This window comes from Microcaecilia unicolor, chromosome 4 (assembly GCF_901765095.1).
Source record: "Microcaecilia unicolor chromosome 4, aMicUni1.1, whole genome shotgun sequence".
NCBI classification, from domain to species: domain Eukaryota; kingdom Metazoa; phylum Chordata; class Amphibia; order Gymnophiona; family Siphonopidae; genus Microcaecilia; species Microcaecilia unicolor.
In genome coordinates, this window is record NC_044034.1 from 124,866,516 (window position 1) to 124,891,770 (window position 25,255).

The 25,255-nt window shown below is 40.7% G+C and overlaps 2 protein-coding genes across 5 annotated transcripts in view; one reads left to right on the forward strand and one right to left on the reverse strand.

Moving 5' to 3' along the window:
- Window positions 1-21,307, reverse strand: part of PIBF1 (progesterone immunomodulatory binding factor 1) — a 245,362-nt gene extending 224,055 nt beyond the window's left edge. Inside the window, exons 1-3 of one of the 4 annotated variants that reach the window (XM_030200619.1) lie at window positions 21,124-21,307; window positions 13,751-14,069; window positions 12,038-12,138 (exon numbers count right to left, since the gene is read on the reverse strand). In XM_030200619.1, the coding sequence (XP_030056479.1) occupies window positions 12,038-12,138; window positions 13,751-13,993 (344 nt within the window). In that variant the 5' untranslated portion in view covers window positions 13,994-14,069; window positions 21,124-21,307. Of the gene's footprint in view, window positions 1-12,037; window positions 12,139-13,750; window positions 14,070-20,915; window positions 21,068-21,123 lie in introns of those variants that run through there. The other 3 variants (XM_030200618.1, XM_030200616.1, XM_030200617.1) reach the window with 3 other exon arrangements.
- A 110-nt stretch (window positions 21,308-21,417) lies between these two features.
- DIS3 (DIS3 homolog, exosome endoribonuclease and 3'-5' exoribonuclease) overlaps window positions 21,418-25,255 on the forward strand; it is an 80,540-nt gene continuing 76,702 nt past the window's right edge. The window contains 1 exon segment of the mRNA XM_030200620.1: window positions 21,418-21,753. Coding sequence (XP_030056480.1) covers window positions 21,535-21,753 — 219 coding nt within the window. The 5' untranslated portion in view covers window positions 21,418-21,534.

Sequence of the window (25,255 nt, forward strand, 5' to 3'; positions counted from 1 at the left end):
TAAACAGATAAGTAGTGAAATAATATATAAATACAATAAAAGTAATAAACAAAATAAGTCCGGGGTGGACGGTCACCGAGGGGAGAGACTGGGAGGTGATTATGAAATAAAATGCAGAAAGATAATGCAAGAGTTGGGGTGAATGACCGTCCTGGGAGGAGTTTGGGAAAATAAAAGTGTTTGCCTGTGGAAACACAGGGTCCTTGGCGTGCCTTTGGTAAAGAGATTACCTGCAAGCCCCTGCCAAGTGACCAGAAGGAAGGGGGCTCTGGAAAGTAAAGTCAAGTCTGGGCTGAAAATAAGGAGCAGCTATTGTCCCACTAACAATAGCTGGAGGAGGAGTTAGAGCTTCGGGAGGATTGGAGAGCTCAAGGCCGAGTTGCAGCCCTGAGATGCACTCGGGGCAGAAGGACAGACAAAAAGGCTCATGCCTGGTGGATGTGGAGAGAGTCGGGGGAAGGAGTAATAAAACCCAGGCACGATAATTGGCTTCCAGAATAGGCACACACAGTGGTGCCTGTAAATACTATGAATAGCCTTGTAAATACCCCCCAAGAAGGACAGTGGTAAACGGGCTCCCTCAAGAGACAACGGAAGCTTGGAATCAATTTATTTGAGAGGTTGCCTCTGATTAAGTGAAAATAAATTGAAGTTTCACTTGCTTGTTGCAGAAAGTTTCAATAAAAGTTGAGTTGTTGTTTAAGCAACAGAGTGCAGCATAGTTCGTGGACTGGAGAAATGCGAGGAACCCTGACTAGAAAAAGTGTCTCCCAAACCCCCAGATCGCTATGCCGGACCATACACCCACTTCCAGCTCGTCTGGAGGTGACTGAGGACCTGAGTGCGGTGAGAGGGTCTGAATGAGCGAAGTGTATGTTTATGTACCTGGGTCCAGAGCTAGAACTGAATACATAAACATATGTTTAATATAGGTCATAAATATCTGAGCAAAGATGTTTTATGGCATGAGATGTCATCTAGGTTCGACTTCTCAAACTTGAATACTCCCTCAATGATCCAGCCATTGAATATGGCTTCCTTTTCTATCCTGGAGAATCCAGCATCTTGTTATATTAAAAAAAAAATTAGAAAAAAAAATATTTATCATAGTTTACAGAAACTTTGTTGAAATTATAATGTAGCTGTAAATCATTAGAGAGGTAGTGGAGGAAAAGAAGACGAAAACCTTTATATTAGTTGGAAAGCAAATATTAGACAATGTCAGCTGGATTCTATATATTGCTCGGAGATTTCCACACAGACCATGAAGCGTATTCCATAACAATGCACAAAACCTAATTGGTTAACAAGCCAACTTTTTATTTTGAGCATCATCTGGTGCTTTGTGTCTCTTTGAACTGTAAAGGTCTGTTCTGTATTTTCACTGGCTTCATTTAATGGAAGCATCGTTTTACAGATTTGGGAGTAAATGTCAGTTGGTGGTCATGTCTGTCCAAATTAATGATATAATATAGGATTGCCTTGCCGAGAGCTGTTCAAGCCACTCTGATCCGTCTCAGCATCTGGTCTTCCACAGTCCATTTTAGACCCTCTTGCCCTTTCCCTTTTACCCTATCTAATGTAATTGTAATTGATTCCTGTACATTGTAAGCCACTTTGAGTCTGCATAATATGGAAAAAGGTGGGGCATAAATGTTCATAAATAAATAAATTAACAAGAATCTAACTGGCACTAATTAGAATTTATGCATAGAACTGTCTAAGCATATTCTACAATGTGCTAGTTGCATAGTTGAAAAGGGGTCGTCGCCATGGGCAGGTAGTGGGCATTTCTAATATCTATGTGCGAGGTTACAGAATATACCCGGTCTGTACATAATTTAGGTGTCGGCATTTACACCAGGTTTTACTTGGCGTAACTGCCCGCAACTAAATTTAGTCATGCAGACCAGCACTCAGTATATTCTATAAACTGTGCAGAAATTTAGGCTTATTCTATAAAGTATGCCTAAATTAAGATGTACTTTTTATAATGCATTATGACGCTGAATTTTTAGGCGCGATATATACAATCTAGGGCAGCAATTAGAGAAGCTATGATCAAAAGATAAAAGAGGCAGGGAAGTCCTCTCAGATGATAGTCAAAATATTTCAACCTCTAATACAGATACAATTTTGGCAATTTCAGAATTATTGCAGCCTTCAGCCGAACAGCTGGCTTCTTTTTTTCAAACCAAAGTGGATGTTATTAGAAATTTCTTCAAAGCAGGAGTTGAGTATTTAGAGGATATAACCTCTCCAGAAGTAGAAATGAGGAGAGAGGAATTTCAGTGGCTAGATTCTGGGATAGCTTTTTTCCAGTATCCTCAGATTTAGGGGCCCTTTTACCAAGCTGCGGTAAAAGGAGCCCTGCAGTAGCGCTGGCATGTGGATTTGCCGCACACCAAGGCCCCTTTTACCACAGCTGGTGAAAAGCCAAAAAAAAAAAAGGAAATGGCTATGTGGTAAAGTAAACAATTGCTGTGTTGTCATTTCCTGGGGGGAGCCCTTACCACCACCTATTTAGGTAACAGTAACAGCTCCTGCACTAACCTGGCGATAAAAAAAAAAAAAAAACCATTTCTGGTCGTGAATTAAATGTTGTGCGCTGGGGGCGACACTACCACGGCTCCTGCGTTAGGCCGGTGGTAGTGCCAGATTAGCATGCGACAAAGTGGCAGTAGCTCTACCTCCGCTTTGTAAAAGGGCCCACTAGAGATGAACATTTTAAGGAAATTAAAGAAGGGGTGCTTATTAGATATTTCCCTTCATTTTATCTCAAGAACATTCCTACAGAATTTCTGAATTGGACAAATTGCTTTGTAAATATTATTTGACAGAAGGAAGCTATCCTAAAGATATCACAGAGATTGCATTGACCCCCAATCCCTAAAAAGATTGGAGGGGATTTGATTACTGTGGAAAACTTTAGACCAGTTGCCAGTATTCCAAAGACAGTCAAGCTTTTTGAATTTCTTGTCAATATTCAATTTTCAGACTCTCTTTCTAAATTAATTTATTTGCATCACTCACAGCATGGTTTTAGAACATTGCATAGCAAAGACACTGTTGACTACTTTAACTACCTGTACTAAAATAAAGAAATATCTAGCAAATGGAAAAAACATAATCTTGTTACAGTTTGATATTTCCACAGCCTTTGATGCCGTGGATCACAACTTGTTGCTGTGTAGGCCGAGCGAGATGGGAATAGGAGGATCAGTTCTTAGTTGGTTTACAGACCTTTTGAGAGTAGTCAAGAATAGGAAGCGATCGGTTAGCAAAGTCATCAAAATGTGGGATCACTCCGAGGTCTCCGTTACCTCCACAATTGTTTAACATATTTTTGAATCCCCTGGGGAGATATTTGGAAAAACTAAAAATCTAATCTCTATCCTATGCAAATGATATATCTGTACTTTGCCCAAGAGTCAGAAACATGGGATGGAAATGTAAAACGGTTAATAGCAAATGTGGAAAAATGTGCAAAAAATTTTTTTCTAAAATTAAATACTCAAAAGACTACATACATTACTTTGGTTTGAAGAACAGAAACGGGTTTCCACAGTTGATGTAATTTTGCCTTCAGGAGCAGCACTCAAATTTGAGGAAGTCCAAAGTGAGGGAATCATTTTAGATTCAAAATTAACATTTAAATATCAAATCAATAAACTAGTTAAAACATTTTTTTTTGGATTACGTCATTTAAGATGTATAAGGTCGTCATTGAGTCCTGCTAGTTTTAGAACAGTTACACAAGCAACTTTAATATCTCATTTAGACTACTATAATTTGCTTTAGTGTTCTTTAACTGTGAAGTTGAAAAAGAAGCTTCAATTGTTGGAAATCTCTGCTAGACTGATATTCAATTTAGGAATATACTGTGAAACCACCCCTTTGTTAAACAAGTTGCATTGGCTTAAGGTGGATAGCCACATCCATTTCAAACTTGCATGTTTAGCTTATAAGTCTCTACAGGTTAAATCTCAAGATAATAGTTCAGCTTTTAATATTGTCTGGAAATGGATTTAACTCGAGGAGTAAGGAAGTGTTATTAATGAGTCTTACTTCTACAAAAAAATATAAAATTGCAAATTAGTTTGGGAGTGCTCTTTTACTTTTCAAAGTGTTAAAATTCGGAACAGCATCTCGACTCAAATTTGGCATATTACACCTTATATTTTATTTAGAAAGGTTCTTAAAACCTAATTGTTTTCAAAGCAAAGATTGTAATAGATCTTAACTGAACTACATAATTATAACTTTATCTGTTAGATAAGGGATGATACTGTATTAGTAAAGTTAAATAGGCAATTTTATTACTGTTTTATTATAAATTCTCTTATGAGAAGCTATCATTGAATGTAATCTGCCTTGAAGCCTTGGGTTAAGAGAGGAATAGAAATCTATTAATACAATAGTTTAACCAAACTCAATATTATAATAAAAATGTCTTTAAAATGGAAAACTTTTAAATGATTTCCTAAATTCAAGATAATTTGGGGGTTTTCTCAGGTATAATGGAATTTAATTCCATGTTGCCTGTTGTTATGTTTCAAAGTGCTGGGATTAGGATAATAGACTACTACTACTACTCATCATTTCTATAGCGCTACTAGACTTACGCAGCGCTGTACACTTGAACATGAAGAGACAGTCCCTGCTCGACAGAGCTTACAATCTAATTAGGACAAACAAGAGATAAGGGAATATTAAAGTGAGGATGATGAAATAAGGGTTCTGAAAAAGTGAATAAGGGTTAGGAGTTAAAAGCAGCATCAAAAAGGTGGGCTTTTAGTTTAGATTTGAAGACGGCCAAAGATGGAGCTTGACGTACCGGCTCAGGAAGTCTATTCCAGGCATATGGTGCAGAAAGATAAAAGGAACGGAATCTGGAGTTAGCAGTGGAGGAGAAGGGTGCAGATAAGAGAGATTTACCCAGTGAACGGAGCTCCCAGGGAGGAATGTAAGGAGAGATGAGAGTGGAGAGGTACTGAGGAGGTGCAGAGTGAATGCACTTATAGGTCAACAAGACTAGTTTGAACTGTATGTGGAAATGGATAGGAAGCCAGTGAAGTGACTTGAGCAGTAAATTATCACAAAGACCTCTATTTTTACTAGTAGTGTGGACCCAATTTGACAAATAGGCTGGAGCTAATCCATAAAGAATTCTATAAACCGTTGTACAAATTTTAAACTGAACACGTGCCTCCACCGGCAACCAATGAAGGTCCAACAGCAAAGGAGAAAAGCCATCATTTTTATGGGCTGAGAAAATTAAGCATGCTGTCATATTTTGAATAGTTTTTCAGAGAGCTGGTGGATACCTGCAATGCTCTTGGTGGGGTTGAAAACTGTGACAGAATTAAAAAATGTGTGGGATAAACACAAAGGTTCCCTATACAGCATGAAGAGGAAATCAAAATACAGAGCATTACCGCTAACAGAAAAACTTAAAATAAACTTTCACACTTTAGAGAGACAAAGAGAGAGACTTCACCAGGATCAGTTACAACCCTAAAAACAAAGTGGGGATGACCTACAAGGAGTTGCAGGTACAACCCTAGCTGCCTTTCTGGACAAACTACATAGACCATATTTGTCTTTATCTGCTATCTACAGAAGCTTAGCTACAATTGGATGGCAGCGCAGGTGGGGGGAAGAGGGGTTGGTGGTTGGGAGGCGAGGATATGGGAGGGCAGACTTTTATACGGTCTGTGCCAGAGCCGGTGATGGAAGGCGGGACAGGTGGTTGGGAGGCAGGAAAAACTGCTGGGCAGACTTATACGGTCTGTGCCCTGAGAAAGACAGGTACAAATCAAGGTAAGGTATACACATGAGTTTATCTTGGGCAGACTGGATGGACCGTGCAGGTCTTTTTCTGCCGTCATCTACTATGTTATGTTATCGGAAAGTGGTGAGAAAACTATTTTTCTCAAGTCCAGGAGCCTTCTGCACTCTGTACATAGAGTCTGACTTCTTGTTCGTGGGATGATCAAAAAGGGTCCTTCAGAACCTAAATGAATAGGCATCATTCTCCTTGGGGGGGGGGGGGGGGGGGGGGGGATGTTAAGAAATTGGAGGATGCTCAATAGTTCTGCCCTGAGTTTCTCTTCCTTCTCCAACCGAAATGGATCTACATTAGCCATTTCCCATATGAAATCAGTGAAGAGATTGTCTCTTAAGAGGTGGGCACCACTGATTTCCCCTCAGATTCTTCAGGAAAGGAAAAGTGTCCTCTAGAAGTATGCCATTTCATAGGGAGAACCCAAGAATCCATCCGATTCTAAAGATAAATACTCTGCTGGAGAATTCAAAGCCTGGGCCTGTCTAGGAGTTAAGACGTCAATAAGAGTACTGCTTTTGTTGGTGTACAAACCTCAACACTGACTAATGCTTCATAAAAGCTTCCTCCCTTGATGCTCTCAATATGGACATGCGGTGGCTAAAATTAACTGCGACAGCCTTTTGAGACCTGACCTCAATGACATTCCTTAAATTATGTAACTATAGAATAAATGGTTGTGGAGACATATTTAAAAATACAATAAAATTCAGACAAAATTAGGCACTTTGCTTACTACAGACTACATGTAGAAGAACAAGACCTCAAATGCAGCTACAAAACAGCAAGACACTGAAGAAACCATAATGCTAGTCATATGTCAGAATAAAAAACTTTAACAAAATTCCCAGTGTCTTAAGATGATTAAACTTATAAAAACAGTATTAACTTATCTTTACATCCCTATGTGATTCACCAATCTCTTCAATTATAAATTGTATCTTTCTCCTACAAGTGAGTGAGTTCAATGTTCCCAATACTCTGATGCTAATCAGTGATGGTGAGGGCATTTTATGCACTGCTGCTTCAAGCATTTATGAACTTAAACTTTTTATTATTATTATTATTTATTTATCTCACTTGTACCCCACATTTTCCCACCTATTTGCAGGCTCAATGTGGCATCGCCATATCAGGATGAAATATACACTTAAGCGAAGAAAGTGGTGCATCATAGTGAGTTTAAAGAGAGTATGACATTTATTTTATTTATGTGGAGATAGCTGTGCAAGGAAATGAAAATAGTGCCTTGACACTGTTGCCAGGGGACCTGACCAGGCGCAACTTCCCACCATAACGCGAAGACCGGAGCAGTCCACAACTAGACCACATGAACCGTATCAAACACGAATCCTACAAACCTTGCTTCTAGCTGCCTTACCTCTAAATGCTCTAAGCGCCTGCATCATAACTGACTGCTACACTGCTTATTAAATGCTAGCATAAATGTTTTAACTGCTTCTAGCTGCCTTACCTTTAAACGCTCTAAGTGCCTTACCTTTAAACGCTCTAAGTGCCTTGTATTATAACAGACTGCTACACTAATAATCTGCTACACTGATTATTTAAAGGCTAGCATAAATGTTTTAACTGCTTCTAGCTGCCTTACCTCTATATACTCTAAGTGCCTTATATTTAACTGACTGCTACACTGATTATTTAAATGCTAGTATAAATGTTTTAAATGTTTCAATTGCTTCTAGCTGCCTTACCTCTAAATGCCCTAAATGCCTTGTATTACAACTGCTACACTGATAATCTGCTACACTGATTATTTAAATGCTAGCATAAATGGTTGTAATTGCATCACTGCCTTCGAACACATGCTAAAAACCTCTCATATTGTTTTGCTTCTAAGCCTGCTTCTAGCCACCTTACTTCTAAATGCTTTAAATGCCTGCATTACAATCCACTGCTAAATCCAGGTTAAGCACGGCTAGTTTTACGCACCGCCATATTTTGCTGATCCAACCACTGCTACGGACCAATTGTTAAGACTGTTGATGCACTACAGACAACACTAACACCGCTCAACACTCCCACAAGCACTACCCACAAAAACCACTGATTCACCAACAACACCCAACACTCTCACAAACACCGTTCACAAAATCCAACATGAACACTAACAAGCTACTGATAATAATCTATCTCATTCCCATAATCTACCACGCATGGACCACCCCCAATATCAACAACAACCCAATCACAATTCACCAGCTCTATGCACAACATATCAACAACTCACCAGACCAAAAATATAATAACCAACCAAAAGGAAAAATCTCCACACACGAACACCACCAGCAAAAAGAGAAAAGAAAAAACAACGACAAATTCAACCACCGAGGAAACAGACAACTAATAAAAATAAACACATCTAACCTCCCTATAGAACTATACCACTCAATCCGAATAGGATACATCAACGCTAGATCAGCAGTAAGCAACTCAGTAGACATATTAGACTGGATTACCGCAGAGAATCTAGATCTTCTGCTCATCACGGAAACATGGTTTCATGGCCCTACAGACCCCGCCATCATAGAGACATGCCCACCAGAATACAAAATCACCCACTGGACAAGAAATGGAAAAAGAGGTGGCGGAATAGCCATAATTTACAAATCCGAGTTCACCATCACAACCACTGGCGAATCCACCTCACCACAACTCGAAACCCCCTTCGACAAGAATCACCCACCCGAACCTACAAGGACAACTCAACACAATCCTATTCTACAGACCACCAGGAAAATGGAAAGACCCCCAAACGCAACTCATGGACTTCATCTCGAACACATGTGTCTCTGCCTCAAACATCCTCATAATAGGAGATATCAACCTACACCTCGAAGACGACACCTCAACAGGCACACGAGAATGCAAAGAATTCTTAAAACTCTGGGATTTACACGCACCTAATACTCAACCAACACACGAAAAAGGACACACACTAGACATAATTACATACAAATTCGACCCAGACTCAACTCTCCTACTTACAGACAGAAGATGGACACCCACACCATGGACAGACCACCATAAAGCATATGTCTCCATCCATCTCCATCCACTGGCGAAGAATACACAAAAACGCAGTCAACAAACATGAACGAATAACATACACCACGAGAGGAAAAATAGACCCCACAACATTCTGGCAACAAGTCTACCAAAATGAATGGTCAACAAACACAGACACCATTCAATTCCTCCAAGAATGGGATGACATATGTAAGACAACATTAGACACAATTGCCCCAATCCAAACCAGAACATCACACAGGAAAAAATCAAATCCATGGTTCACCGAAGAGCTGAAAGAACTCAAAACACAAGTCAGAAAACTAGAACGCGCATGGAACAAAAAGAAAGATGAACACACACTAAATGCATGGAAATCACTTCGGAGGAAATACAAATATACCATAAAACAGACCAAAAGACTACACTACAAAACAATGATTGGACCTAACTACAAAGACACACACAAACTCTTCTACCTTGTAAATAAACTGCTGGACACCACACCAGTTACAAACAACAGCAAAGATACTCCAGGCGTCGACGACCTCGCGAAATACTTCAAGGAGAAAATTATACAATTACGACTTAAAATACTCACAGCCCCACTGAATATGCCACACTCCTAAACTGTCTAGACCCAGAAGATGGAATATATCCAGCAGACAGAACCTGGACCGAATTTGAATCACTGTCAGAGGACCTCATCTCCAAAACGCTCAAAAGATTCGCCAAATCCCACTGCAAACTAGATATCTGCCCAAACAACCTCATGAAATCAGCTCCTCAACAATTCATTCCAGACCTAAAGAACCACGTGAACTTCATGCTCCAAAACGGACTCTTCCCAAAGGATAAAGGAAAACTTCTACTCACCCCAATACCCAAAGACACAAAGAAAAACGCAAGCGAAATAACTAACTACAGACCAGTTGCATCCATACCACTAATAACCAAAATAACCGAAGGGATGGTAACCAAACAACTCACAAACTATCTCAACAAGTTCTCAATACTGCATGATGCCCAATCAGGATTCCGGTCAAACCACAGCACAGAAACAGTACTAATTACCCTAATGACCAAATTTAAGCAAATGATTGCAACCGGCTCCAACATACTCCTCTTACAATTTGACATGTCAAGTGCCTTTGATATGGTTGATCACAGAATCCTATTACACATACTTGAATATTTTGGCATCGGAGGCACTGTCCTAAACTGGTTCAAGGAGTTCCTAACCCAGCACTCATATCAGGTCACATCAAACTCAACTACGTCTGCTGCATGGACACCTGAATGTGGAGTACCGCAGGGATCCCCCCTCTCACCAACCATTTTCAACCTAATGATTCCCTTGGCAAAACTTCTATCGAATCATAACCTTAACCCATACATATATGCCGATGATGTAACAATATATATTCCTTTCAAACAAGACATTAATGAAATCTCCAACGAAATCAACCGAAGTCTACACATCATGAACACCTGGGCAGATGCATTCCGATTGAAACTGAATGCAGAAAAAACTCAATGCCTCATACTTACCTCCCAATACAACACGAATAAATTCACCGCTATTAACACACCTAAACTAAATCTACCAATCTCAGAAACTTTAAAAATCCTTGGAGTCACCATTGACCGCCACCTAACACTTGAGACTCATGCGAACAACTCAACCAAAAAAATGTTCTACTCCATGTGGAAACTGAAAAGACTAAGACCATTCTTCCCAAGATCTGTCTTCTGCAGCCTAGTGCAATCACTCGTACTCAGCCACCTGGACTACTGCAATTCACTATACGCAGGCTGCAAAAAGCAAATACTGAGGAAACTTCAGACTGCCCAGAACACAGCAGCCAGACTCATCTTTGGAAAGCCAAAATACTAAAGTGCAAAACCCTTACATGAGAAACTACACTGGCTCCCACTCAAGGAATGCATCACCTTTAAAGTATGCACCTTGGTTCACAAAATCATTCACAGTGAAGCCCCTGCATACATGTCTGACTTAATAGACCTACCACCCAGAAACGCTAAAAGATCATCCCGAACTTTCCTCAATCTCCACTTCCCAAAGTGCAAAGGCATAAAATACAAAGTACTGCATGCATCAACTTTCCCTTATAAGAGCACACAATTCTGGAATACACTACCACGCAACCTGAAAACGACCTACGAATTAACCGACTTCCGCAAACTACTGAAGACTCATCTGTTCGAAAAAATCTATTGCAAGGATCAGAACACATGAATTCCATACACACTAATAGAAATGCATCAATACACTCTCTTCTGAATTCTCTTCCCCGTACTTTCACCACACTTAAAACTCTACCCTCAGATAAAATTGCTATACCCTAATGCTCTCTTGCTATTGTTCTATCACCCTATCATTTCCCCATCGATACACTGCATTGTTCTATCCACAAATGATATTTTGTCCATTGATACATTCCACTGTTCTACTTCCAAAATTACATTCTATCACCCTATCATTTCCCCATTGATACATTCCACTGTTCTATTTTCCCAAATGATATTCTGATTTTGTCTTCACATAACTCCTCACTATGTAACCATAACAGTACTGTAACAAATTGTATTTCCATCATTCACAATGTATTGTAACCATAACAGTACCGTAACAAATTGTACAAATTGTATTTCCATCATTCACAATATATTGTAAGCCACACTGAGCCCGCAAAGAGGTGGGAAAATGTGGGATACAAATGCAACAAATAAATAAAGTTTCACTCCTGAAGCAGGAGTCTTCCAAAACAATATCCACTGCTAGGTGCTGTCTTTTCAGTGGTGTTTCATCTTTGTATCTTAATAATTTTTTTTAATATTGGTAAATATGGATTTTTATAGACTGTATATACCTATAACCAGAACCACATTTCAGCAATGCAGCCAGTTAAGTATGATTCCTCTTTGATTGGAAAAATATTTGTCATCACATTCTTTCTCTGTATTTTTTAAGAAAAATATTTTGACCCCCAATTTCCTCATTAGGCTCAACAGAAACCTAACATTTTTGGAAGATTGGGGGATTTTCTTGCTGGATACAAACATACAAATCCCACTATTTCAGAACATTCTCAGCATAGTTTAAACAGAACCATTATAGCAAAGTCCTGCTCTCCTTCACACCTGGCATCTTCCTGCTGTATCTTAGACTGGTTTTCAAGACGTAAAGATAATAATTGTTTCTGATGAAGTGTATCATTAAGCTTTTCCTCCAATTCTTCAATCTAGAACAAAAATGCAGACATAAATTAGTAGAGAGATTTATTTTAAGCGCCAATTCACTAAAAAGCACAAGTACTAACACAGGTACTAATGAGTACACTATGCACAACTGATTTTTCAATGAAAAGAAAAAGTGTGCTAAATCTAGCAATTGCAGCTGCACTTGAAATTAAGCAAGTATGGTGATTAGGTAATCATTTTCCTCCCTGATTAATTTTCAGGTATCCCACATAGGGCTTCTTTTACAAAGCCACACTAGCAATTCCTGTGCAGTAAATGAGAGGAAACCCATTCAATTCCTATGGGTTTCCTCTCATTTGTCGCACAGGAATCGCTAGTGTGGCTTTGTAGAAGAAGCCCTTAGTACCCAAAAACTTGCTCCACTGAGGCACAGAAAAGGGATTAATGCAAGTCCCCATTGCACCATCCCTCTACCCCTGGGGTTCTCAACAGAGTCCTCGGGATACATCAAACCAGTCTGGGTTTCAAGATATCCACAATGAATATGCATGAGATAGATTTGCATGCACTGCCTGGGTACTCACGGACCGGACTTTGGAAACACAGTTTCATATCAATACCACAAGTAGTCCTACTTCCTAGTATTTTGATTAGTCTTAAGTACTTCCCCACACAGAGAAGCCTCAAAAATATGTTGTCTCTCATCTGCCCCCCCCCCCCTTTCACCTTCCCTGGCTGGTTCCACCTCTCTCATCTTACCCCCCTCCCCCCCACCTTCCCTGGCTGGTTCCACCACATTTCTGAAACTCCAACAGAAAGACAGCACTACCATTCTGAGAGAGACTATCAGCTCCTTCATACCATGACTCGCATATGGGTCAGTGTAAACATGCACTTAAAGATGCCATTCTGATAGCAGTAAAAATGTTGGTAAGGAGGTGAGTGACTTTCCTTTTGACAGCAAAAGGAATTACAACATTAGTATCAGGATTAGCACTGGTGTGCCTGGAAGAGGCAGGGCTGGCTCAGCCATTAAGCAAGACTAGGCACCATCACTGGGACTCAACGATTTCCTGTAGTGGTAGGGACCTGACTTCTATTCACCAGGCTCTCTTTTTTTTTTTGCTGAATTAATTTGGCCAACACAGCTTTAGGACTGGAGGAGTAACCTAATGGTTAGAGCTAGAGTAGTGAGACTAGAACCAGGGAAGCCAGGTTCAAATTCCACTGCCATTCCTTGTGTCTATTGATTCAGCTAGACATTTAAATTTTAAATCCACAAAGGACCTACTACACCTTGAGCTATTACCGAAAATGTGTGAGCTAAACCCCAAATTCCTCTCCTTCTCTTAATGAATTTGGCAGTATGCAAATGTATGCTGGGCACTTCATGCACAATTTCCCAAAACTTCTTAGGAAAGCTATTCAGAATTTACTGCTAAAAGTAAATAGTCATGTCTCATTCATATTTTTCTAAACAACATGCTTAAAAACTACAACTATGAAAGCATGGAATAAAAAAAAAAAGTTAGTCAAATATGAACCAAAACGAGAGGGAAAACATTTTACTATGATTAATTTGTTATTGATAGAATTTTCCACACAAGATCTGAAGATTAGATACAGAATACTTTCTTCCTCAAATTACTGTACTTTTGTTAGATAGTCGACTTTCAAGTTGTCAATCATCAGAGTTTTCTGAGACAGTTCTATTTTCAGCAGCTGCAAATTATGGAGCAGTTCCTTTCTCTCAATCAGTTGTTTGGTGACCTTGGTGCCCCCATCTCTTTCTTCAGATGAAGAAATATCATCTGTAGGTACTGATGTTTCCAAGCTAATATCCTCAGATTCCAGAGAACTAGAGACATTCACTTTTCTGGTGATCTTCCGTGACATCTCAGCTTTCTGTACAAGTCAATGTTTCAATGGCGAACTTTCTGGCCACCTTTTGGGATACAAAATAGATCAAGTTCTGAAATATATAAAGATAAATATTAATATAATAGAAAATATAATTTTATACTAAAGGAGCATGCTTATTACTGCCCTTAGAAAGCATATATGAACGCCATAAACTTACTAGGACAACCTACACAATAGAAAGGGTAAGAGGAGGCAGGCATAATCATTCTGCGCAACCTGAGCTCAGGCCAGCCTACAACCCATTGAAAGCAAGGGAAAAATCAGGAGTTTTTGAAACCCGCTCTGAGGGACTCTTATAGAAAGGGCTTGCTGAATGCCATTGGGCTTGGTGTGCGACAATTTGGAACTACTGCTGAGCTACCACAGAAGCCCAGCGGTAGCTCCCACCCCATGCCATTTTCAAGCGCTACAAAATTATCTTTTATTTTTGTAGTGCTGGGGCTTACCCAGCAGTAATCGCTGCCTGGTTACCATAGGAATCCTTAACATCACCTAACTAGGTGGCGGTAAGTGTTCCCCCACAAAATGGCTACGTGCCAATCCCTGTGCTTAGCACATGGCATTTCCTTTAAAAAAAAAAAAAAAAGGATTCAGCCTTTTACCTGCTGCGTTTTGGTAAAAGGGGACCTGAATTTCCTGTACATCTCAGCAGAAGTAAATTGGACAAGCCATTCCAGAGGAAAGTAACACATATGAGTTTATCTTGTTGGGCAGACTGGATGGACTGTGCAGGTCTTTCTCTGCCGTCATCTACTATGTTAGAGGACAAGGACTATAAGAAAGAATGCATTATGTCTGTCAACTCTAATCTAGCAGGCATCCCTGAAGGAACTATGACAGTATAGGAGGAAAGTGTGAAATAAGGAGAGGAAAATCAGTACTGGGGGCTTTGTGGACCGGTACCAGGATCTTGAATGAATTCTGTAAAATACAGAAAGCCAGTGGTGCTGGAACAAAAGTGGGATAATTTGATCAAACATACATGCATATCACTTGGAATATTATACTTTAATTCACACTTTAAAAAAAAGTATGAAAATGAGTTAAGATCCATTACTACCTTATTATTCATTCTTACATTTGTAAAATGAGGCATAGAGAAAGAAAAAAAAAAAACACACACACAAAAATATACCACTAGACCAATTTCACTGAGCAACATTCAATAAAAAACAATATACAAAAATAAAAACTCAGGTTTTCGTTCACCTCTACTTTGGGCTTAGAAAAATAATTATACAGATACTCAAATATGATTTCACTTTGCTATTACAAACTAGAAAGAAACCAAAAACACGAAATAGCAAGCTGAACAGGGAAGTCCAATTGCAGCACAGCCTAACTTTTAAAGCAGGCCTTTCAACAGAGGTTCTTAACCTTTTTTGGTTCCCACATCCCTTGAACGGATCGATGAAACTCTCAGGCCCACCTTGCTAGTTAACAACCACTGACTTACAGGATCTAAAACAGCTACTTTGCAACAGGGTCAGGCTGACTCCTAAGGTGGAACCCAGCATCAGGTAACTATGATGTGGATTATTCTTCCCAATGTTTATCATTTTGCATTTGTCCACATTAAATTTCTTCTACCATTAGATGCCCAGTCTTCCAGTTTCCTAAGGTCTTCCTGCAAGTTTTCACAATCCACATGCGTTTTGACAACTTTAAATTTGCAGATGGCAGAAAAGTATTCAATCACCTCAGATCATTTATAAATATGTTAAATAGCACCAATCCCAGTACATTGAGAAAAATGACCATTTAATCCTACCCTCTGTTTTCTGTCCAATAACCTATTCCTAATCCACAGGACATTGCCTCTTATCCCATGACTTTTTAATTTTCTCAAGAGTCTCTCATGAGAAACTTTGTCAAAAGCTTTTTGAAAATCCAGATACACTACATCAACCAACTCACCTTTATCCATATGTTTATTTATGTCTTTAAAAAAATGAAGCAAATTGGTGAGCCAAGACTTCCCTTGGCTGAAACCATGCTTGTCTATGTGTTCCGTAATTTTATTCTTTATAATAGTTTCCACTATTTTCACCAGCAGTGAAGTCAGGCCTATCAGTCTGTAATTTCCCGGATCCCCCATGAAACCCTTTTCAAAAATCAGCATTACACTGGCCACCCTCCAATCTTCAGGACTATGGATGATTTTAACAACAGGTTACAGATCACTAAGAAACAGATCAGCAATTTCATGTTTAAGTTCTTTCAGTACCCTGGGGTGTACGCCATTTGGCCCTGGTGATTTATCACTCTTTAACTTGTCATTCTGGCTCAGTACGTCTTCCAGGTTCATTGAATCTCTTTCAGTTCCTCCATATCTTCACCCTTGAAAGTCATTTCCGGTACAGGTAGATCTCTTACAATTTCTTCCGTACACACTGAAGTAAAGAATCCATGGCCTTGGTCCTCCCTGAGCGCCCCTTTTGCGCCTTCATGATCTAACAGTCCCACTGATTCCCTCACAGGCTTTCTGCTTCTGCGAGAAGTAAACAAGGTATTACTATGAGTTTTTGTCTTCACAGCAAGTTTTTCTTCATATTGTCTTTTAGTCTTCCTTATCAGTGCTTTGCATCTAGCTTGACACTGCAAAACAAAGCATGGCAAATCCATGGCTGGAAATCCATGCTCCTAATGATATGAACATCCATCTGAGAAGGGGGAGAGAAGTACAGAATGAAAAACTGGTGGCGTGAGGGGGCATTCTGAGTCTTCTTACCCTTGTGCATTTTTCACATTCTGTTGTCTAAGTCAAAATCTGTTAAAGAGCTTGACTGATATACACACATAGTCTACCCTTAACGTGAAAGAATACTTTTTGAATATTTCTATAGAGAACCTGGAATTCTGCAGTAGGGATGTCTGAGAATTCCACAGAGCCCCACTAAAAGCAGTGTAATTTGGACTTTGTAAGTGACAACAGTAGGTGCTGGGAAGGAGCATGTTCTTTTGACTTGACCTGCACTAAACATATTCTAGAAGGCAGGAGCATCCTGTGCTCCAGTACTCTAATCAGAGCAGGAAATTGGTATGGGACTACTCAGGAAAATAGAACTGTGTACAGAAGTCAAATCCTTGTCTTTGATTCACCTTCCTACATCTCAGCACAAATGTAAAGGGGACAGTCCTCTAGCTGAGAGTCCTAGTCAATTAAGTCCATACAATATAAGTTATAGCAACACCTGATTACCCTAACCAGGATAGTCTGCACAGAGAAGTATAAGAACAAATACACTGATCAGAAGCCACTTCCTCTGAACTATACTGGGTACTAGTAAGAACAGGGAATCAACTGCACCCATTCTTATAGCTGGGTATTCAGGACCTTCCACATCTGCAATTAAGGTCCTGGAAACCATTTGCAGCAATCAGCCTCCCGGGAACACCACTTCAGCCTAGGACCAGCTTGTTTTCCAACTTGTTTCAGAGTCTCAAGAACCCTGAGACTCCTAGCACTACAAGTGACCATTCTCTTTGATAGATAATAAGTGATACAGTACTTGAAAGAGAGTTGCTCCTCCTAATGAGAATATGCCAGAAAGAGCTTAGAGACTTTTTGAATAGTTTGCTTATTGCCTCTGCCTAAATTACTCATTGTTCCACTATTTCATAACAAAAGACTTCAAGTAAACAAATTGGTTCAGAACTCATCAACTGTAGTAATCTGACGTATTATGTGAGAGAAGAGGGCAGTTTGTGTGGTAATTGTCCCCAGACTCCTGGTGTATGCCAGTCCCAGGTTCTGCTCCCAATAAATACAAATCTATTATGTGCAGGGTTTGCTCTGATCCCAGGCATATATTAGGCAGTGCCTTCTTGAGCAGTAAAAATCCCAATTACATTTCAATAATGAACAACAAGAAACTAGGCTTCCATAAGCCTTCACACCTTCTGTCATAGCAAATTCAAAATTAACTTCATTTTCAAAACTTGACTTAACAAAGGTTCATAAATTAAATAAAACCTACAAGTGTCCATAGGAATTAACTTTTCAGAATTATTTGGTGTGCTAAACCCAACAGTGGAAATTACCTCTCCCTAGACACAGCTCAAACACCCACATAGATGGTTCCTATGCATGTGTCCACTGTAGTAATTCCAATTCCAATACTTCTGAATGAAGAATCAAGCTGCTTCTAGTATAAAATTGAAGCTAATGTCTAAACATGCCAAATACAGAACTGCAGAAAGAACTCCAAGATAAAGTTATTGAAATGTACAGATGGGGAGGGGGGATATACTATAAGACATTTTCAATTTGTCCGAGTATCCCTTAGGGGAAATGGCTGATCCATTACTGTAATATGGAAAAAGTCTGATACCACTAAGACCCTGCTTTGATCAAACACACATGTGATTGTGAGACCTGACATAAAGTCTCAAGTTAAGGATGGTGAAAATATTGACTTTCCACCAATTTCAGTACTACTGCACTGTAGGGTTACCATTCGTCCGGATTTCCCCGGACATGTCCTCTTTTTGAGGGCACTGTCGGGAGTCCGGGCGGATTTGTTAATTTGCTGGCTTTGTCCGGGTTTTTTCTTCTATGAGACTAGTCCTGACTCCTCCCATCCGTCGTCCTCCTAACCGGATCCAACTCGTATTTCCGCTTCGCAGCGATGCGACTGGTGATCGGTGCGGCCGTCAAAACAAAGGAGCGCTTTAAGGTAGTACTTAGATCCGGAGGATCCCGAGGATCCCGCAGATCTGGCTTTTACACCGTCCCTCCTGCCTATGCATGCAAGCGACGTGCAGCGTGCTTGCCAGCCTGCCCCACTCAGCTGATGTTTGTAAATAATGATCCTCCTCCCTCCCTCCGTCCACGGTCTGCAGTCTTGTGAGGGAGAAATGCGCTCCTGTAATACGATCTCTTCTTGAAAGCCTGGCAAGGCAGCGTGCTGCAGACAGAAGCTGTATCAATAAGGAGCTCTGTTCCTCTCCGAAAAGGGCTTCCTGAGCTGCCTTTGATTTGCAGATTCCCTAAAGGGAGGGCCTTATAGGAGAAGTTGCTCAGCTCAGGTTTTGGCGGCACTTCTGACTGACTGGCTTTCAAACTATCGTTTCTTGTGCTTTTCTTTGAACTCCTGTATCTGAGTTTTCTTCCAATTGCAGGAATAGTAAAGAGTGTTGTTGGGGTTTTTTTTTTTCTTGGACGAGAGGTGCCTCGGTGACAGCAGCTTTAAGAATGAAGTTATCATTTACAGGAGCGTAAGAGGTAGAGTCTCCACATTAATGCATGCATATATTTACAAAACTGTATGTGTACTTGTGCACATAGGTAGATTAATGTGAAATGGGAGGCAATTACTCATTGTTATTTCTCTGTAATGTTCCCCAGCTCTAAAAGGAAGGTTGACAATTAAAGATTTAGATAAAGAGTATACCTGTAACGTCATTGAGAACCTCATTTTAAGCACCTCTTTAACTTTCTGAAATTCTTTTAAATGACTGTGACACCTTTACCAACTTATCCTGGAATTGTGGTGAAACGGAAAGATATAGAAATATTTATGAAAATAGCAGTAGAAGATTTTGGACAGTGTATTCCTGCCTCTTGGAATGAAACTCTTTGGAGACAAGACTCTAAACAGCCTCTTATTCCTTAATATTTCTGGTGTTTTACCTTGTCTATGATATACTTTACTCTGGGGTTCCTCAGGGGTCTGTGCTAGGACCGCTGCTTTTTAACATATTTATAAATGATTTGGGAGTAACTAGCAAGGTAATTAAATTTGCTGATAACACAAAATTATTCAAAGTCGTTAACTCGCGACAGGATTGTGAAAAATTACAGAAGGACCTTACGAGACTGGGAGACTGGGCGGCTAAATGGCAGATGACGTTTAATGTGAGCAAGTGCAAGGTGATGCACGTGGGAAAAAAGAACCCGAATTATAGCTACGTCATGCAAGGTTCCATGTTAGGAGTTATTGACCAAGAAAGGGATTTGGGTGTCGTCGTCGATAATACACTGAAACCTTCTGCTCAGTGTGCTGCTGCGGCTAAGAAAGCGAATAGAATGTTGGGTATTATTAGGAAAGGTATGGAAAACAGGTGTGAGGATGTTATAATGCCGTTGTATCGCTCCATGGTGCGACCGCACCTTGAGTATTGTGTTCAATTCTGGTCGCCACATCTCAAGAAATATATAATAGAATTGGAAAAGGTGCAGCGAAGGGCGACTAAAATGATAGTGGGGATGGGACGACTTCCCTATGAAGAAAGACTAAGGAGGCTAGGGCTTTTCAGCTTGGAGAAGAGACGGCTGAGGGGAGGGAGACATAATAGAGGTATATAAAATATTGAGTGGAGTGGAACAGGTGGATGTGAAGTGTCTGTTCACGCTTTCCAAAAATACTAGGACAAGGGGGCATGCGATGAAACTACAGTGTAGTAAATTTAAAACAAATCAGAGAAAGGTTTTCTTCACCCAACGCATAATTAAACTCTGGAATTCGTTGCCGGAGAACGTGGTGATCCGAAAGGGACGTGTGGGCGGGGCAGGGGGCGTGGTGAGGGTGGGGCAGGGGGCGTGACATGTGTCCTCTTTTTCAGAGGACAAAATATGGTAACCCTACTGCACTGGCCTGGCCTGTGTGGGACGGTTACAAAAGAACAAAGGAATAGCCATACTGGGTCAGACCAATGGTCCATCTAAGCCAGTATCCTGTTTCCAACAGAGGTTAAACCAGGTCACAAGTATCTGTAAGAAGGAAGGCACTGCAGAAGAAAAAACGCATGGTGTGGTCAATACAAACGGACTGTACTGAAATCATCTGCTAGGAAGCCAGAAATGCAACCCCTGCCTCAGCCTCCAGTATATCCTTTGCAACACTCCTCACTAAATTACGCCAGCCAACCACAGAAAACTTGAAACAGTCACCAGGCGAGTAGCAGGCTACAACTTGTCCACCCGTGAAAACAACCCGAACCCTTTTCCTTCTCTTACCCTGTTAGTAGCACAATAAAGGAACCAGAAGCTCAGCTCATTTACAATTACACTCTCCAAGCTCATGCCGCTCCGCAGCCCGCGCGCCCAACGCTCAAAACCAAAACAAACGCCCTCCCTCCTCGCGACAGTCATTGCATACCTCACTTCCGCTTTCTCCAGCTGGGAGCACTTTCATGGGACCGTCAAACGGACTACCAAGATAGGTACAGAGCTTACATTTTATTTCGTTTTGATTAAATGAACATTTATGTTAAAGATTAACAATCTCAAATTGATGTAAATATTAAGTACACATCTTCCAAGCGAGATACTCCTCTGTAAATGCCGAGGAGGTTTGATTGAGAAGAGTGACTTTTTAAGTTTGCCCTCTCTCGCTTTCCATACTGGCACAGCATGTGACTATGCGCATGCTCAATATGGTGGCTCCAAAAAAACTACTACTGTGCTGTACCATAGCTGATTCTTTCTCATCTTAATGGGGAGGTGAATTCAGTGTTTGAGCGGACTTTTCTTCCGTCTTTCTTGGGAAACATTTTGGGGAGAAAGAGAGATGCTAAAATCCAAGACGTTCGTGAAAAAGACGCGTTCAGGTGGAGTGCTCAAGATTGTGCGGGAGCATTATCTACGGGATGATATCTGGTGTGGCTGCGTGGGGTGCGCCACATGTCCGCAGGAGAACCCTGTGCTACAGCCGGAGCCCGTTGTGGAGAGTGCGCTGTGTGGCAAGCCGCACTACATCCTGCCCGACACCAACGTACTTCTGCACCAGGTATGGAACCCAGATACTTGACATAAATACAGCTGATGGCTGTGTGGCAGCTTCTTCTGTTTAATCTGTGCCTTATTTTTGAGTGGCATATAGTTTGCATACCAGGACCACAGGCAAAAGGGATCATGGCTTTCCAACTTCACGTCCGACAGGTGAAATTTTCAGAGATGCCAAGTTATTCGGTTCTAGGATGGAGATTTTGAGACAGGCTATGATTTCTGGCTAGCCCATCGCGATAGGGTTATGGGACTGCAGTACTGATTTTAATGAGAAGGATCAGGCACTACAAATCCCACACTACTTCAAAACCAGGATTGGCCAAAAATCTCCAGCCTTAAACGGGGAAATGTGGCATCCTATGAGGATTTCATATGATGCTGTTATTAATAATTTTGTATGTGTATATATATATTATTATTTTTTTTTTTTACTTTGTTCTATGTAATCAAAACGCCTTGTCAGTTCTATTTTTGTTATATTGTGATCCATATGGAACTTGAATCCTATTTGAGATAATGTGGGATATAAGTGTCCAGTGGTGTGCTGGAGCAGGCTCTCACAGGCTCGCAAGAGCTGGTTGTTAAGTTTTTAAGAATTTTGGGAGCTGGTTGTTAAAGTAAGGCCCTCCATGGCTACTTTAACAACTGACTCCCAAAATGTGGGCTTGGGCCCCCTGCTGAATTCTCTTTTACTTTGCTGGTGGGGATGCTGAGCCCTGCCAGCCAAGTAAATAGACTACTGCTGCTCCCCGCTCCTTGTTTCCAGCTCTGGGCAGCAGGCTGAGACTTCTCGAGCATGTGAGAGAAGTTCCAGCATGCTGCTCAGAGCAAGACATTGAGGGAGGGAGGAGAGAGAGGCAAGTGTTACTCCCCTCCCCCCCCCCCCCCTCCCCGCCACCCCTGGCCCTTCCAACTGCAGAGCTGGCTACCTCCGGAGAAAGAGCCTGTTGTTAAAAATTTACCAGCACACCCCTGTAAGTGTTATAAATAAATCAATCAGTCGCTGAATTTTGGCATATAAATATGTCTGTGTATATACAAGCTAAATCCATTTCCAAAATCTACTACCAAGCATATTGTGAAATAACGGCAAAGAGAGAGGCAGTTCCATAGCCTTGTGTGAACCCACAAAGTACAGTATTAACAATAGTTGGACAAAAACATATACAACGGCAATATGGTAGCAGTTTTGGCTTGCACCTGCTTCAGGGGGCAAATTTTTTCCTAATTGTATGATGTCAAAACTTGAAATTCCAGTTTCTTTAATTGTGTTAAAAGTGATTCAACACTTACTATCTTAAATAATATTGTAACATAAAAGATGGTAACATAAATTTCTGAATGGACCTTACTTGCCCAATAGTCACATTCATTATCGGTTCATGATTACACCAACAGTGAATGTGATATGAAGTATGTTAACTTGATCCTGTTCTTTGCCATTTTTGAAACACCGAAGTCTGCCTGGCACTGTCCTTGCATACTAACTACTGGAGGTGCCGTCAAATTGCACTCCAGCCCATCCTGATCTGTCTTGCATGATACAGGCAGTAATACAAAACCTTACAAATGTCACTCGGGGCCTAGGTAGAATTGCTCTATATCATAATAGCACCAGGAGTCACACAGCAAAATAGCTGGTCTCTTTCACACAGGCAGAACACAGATATACCGTCACCCAGTATAGAATAAGTAACCACAAACTAGAAATATGTAGACAAAAATTAACTGAAACCCTTAGAAGCCAGATTCTTCATACAATCCAGCACCAAAAAAGAGAAACAACGATGCATGTCCGCCCCTGCACTGTGCAGAGCATAAAAATAGCAGATGTAGGGGCTTATTTTCAAAGCACTTAGACTTACAAAGTTCCATAGATTACTATGGAACTCTTTTAAGTCTAGGTTCTTTGAAAATACGCCTCGTAGTCATTGGAATATGTCAATTTTTGAAGTTTACATTACAGATATCATTAAAAATGGAAAATAAGGAAATACCTTTTTATTGGACTAAATACATTCTTTGGCTAGCTTTCAGATGACAAAACCCCCAGGACCTGAAGAAGAAGGCTTTGGCTATAGCTACGTGATGCAGGGTTAGGAGTTGCCACACAGGAGAAGGATCTAGGTGTAATAGTTGAAACCCCCTGCTGAATGTGCAACAGTGGCTAGAAAGCAAATAGAATGTTAGGAATTATTAGGAAAGGAATGGAAAACTAAAATGAGAGTGCTATAATGCCTTTGCATCGATTCATGGTGCGACTGCACCTTGAATACTGTATGCACTTTTGATCAATGTGTCTCAAACAGCTTGAAGAACAGACAGCTGAGAGGGATATATGACAGAGGTCTAAAAAATACTGGGTGGAGTGGAACAGGTAGATGTGAATTGCTTGTTTACTCTTTCCAAAAATACTAGGACTAGGGGGAACGCAATGAAGCTACTAATTAGTACATTTAAAACAAACTGAAGAAAATATTTCTTCACTCAACGTGTAATTAAACTCTGGAATTTGTTGCCAGAGAATGTGGTAAAATCAGTATTAGCCTTTAGAGTGAACTAACACAGCTTTCACTCTGCTTTATGCTAAATTTAAAAATAAAATTATTTTTTCTACCTTTGTTGTCTGGCCATTTAATTTTTCTAATTGTGTAGGTCCTAGTCTCTGATTTCTGCTTTTCTTTATTTTCCATTTCTTACAATGGTTTCCTGTTCATTTGTTGTTTTTCTCGCTCACTTCCTCCACTACTTCCATCCCCAACAATGATCTTTTCTTTTCAGGTTTCTTCCATTTATTATTCTGGTGTTCTTTCCAGTTTGCATTCATTCTTATGTTCCATTCTTCAGTTTCCTTCTTTTTACTGTCTACCTACATCTTTCCATCATCCAACCCTCCATTCCCCTTCCTCTTATTCCCCAGTATTTAACTATGTTCTTCCCTCTCCCCTTCCATCTCACACCTCTTGTCCACCTTTCCTCCAATGTCTCTGTCTCTCCCTTCCATCTGGCATCTCCTCCACCCCAGCGCCTCAGCCAGTCCTGCATCCTGGGACTAGCCACAGGAAAACAGAAGAAAACAGGTGCAGGACTGCAGTATCTATTCATTCTCCTGCTGCCTATTCTCATCCTGCCCTCACCCCCACCAACCTTGACTTCCTGTTTTGGAGGGGCAGACATGAGAGAGCCGGCAGGGACACACATAGAGACTGTAACCTGTGTCTGTTTTCTTTTGTTCGGGGGCTGCTGGTTTTGAGAAGCAGAGCTAGAGCGATGGAGGTGGCAGCAGGAGGGAGGTAGAGAAGCAGCAGAAAGGAGACAGACAATGCAATGCCAGATCACATGATGGGTGGGGGCACTCTGGCTCTCCTGGTTGCCCGAATAGGCAGTCGTCATCGCCCCCCCCCCCCCTTGTTTCATACACAGGGGCCAGTTCCTTAGAGCTATGCCTTAATGGTTTGCACGCGACTTCCTAAGGCAAACATAATACAAAATGTTTGCTCTCC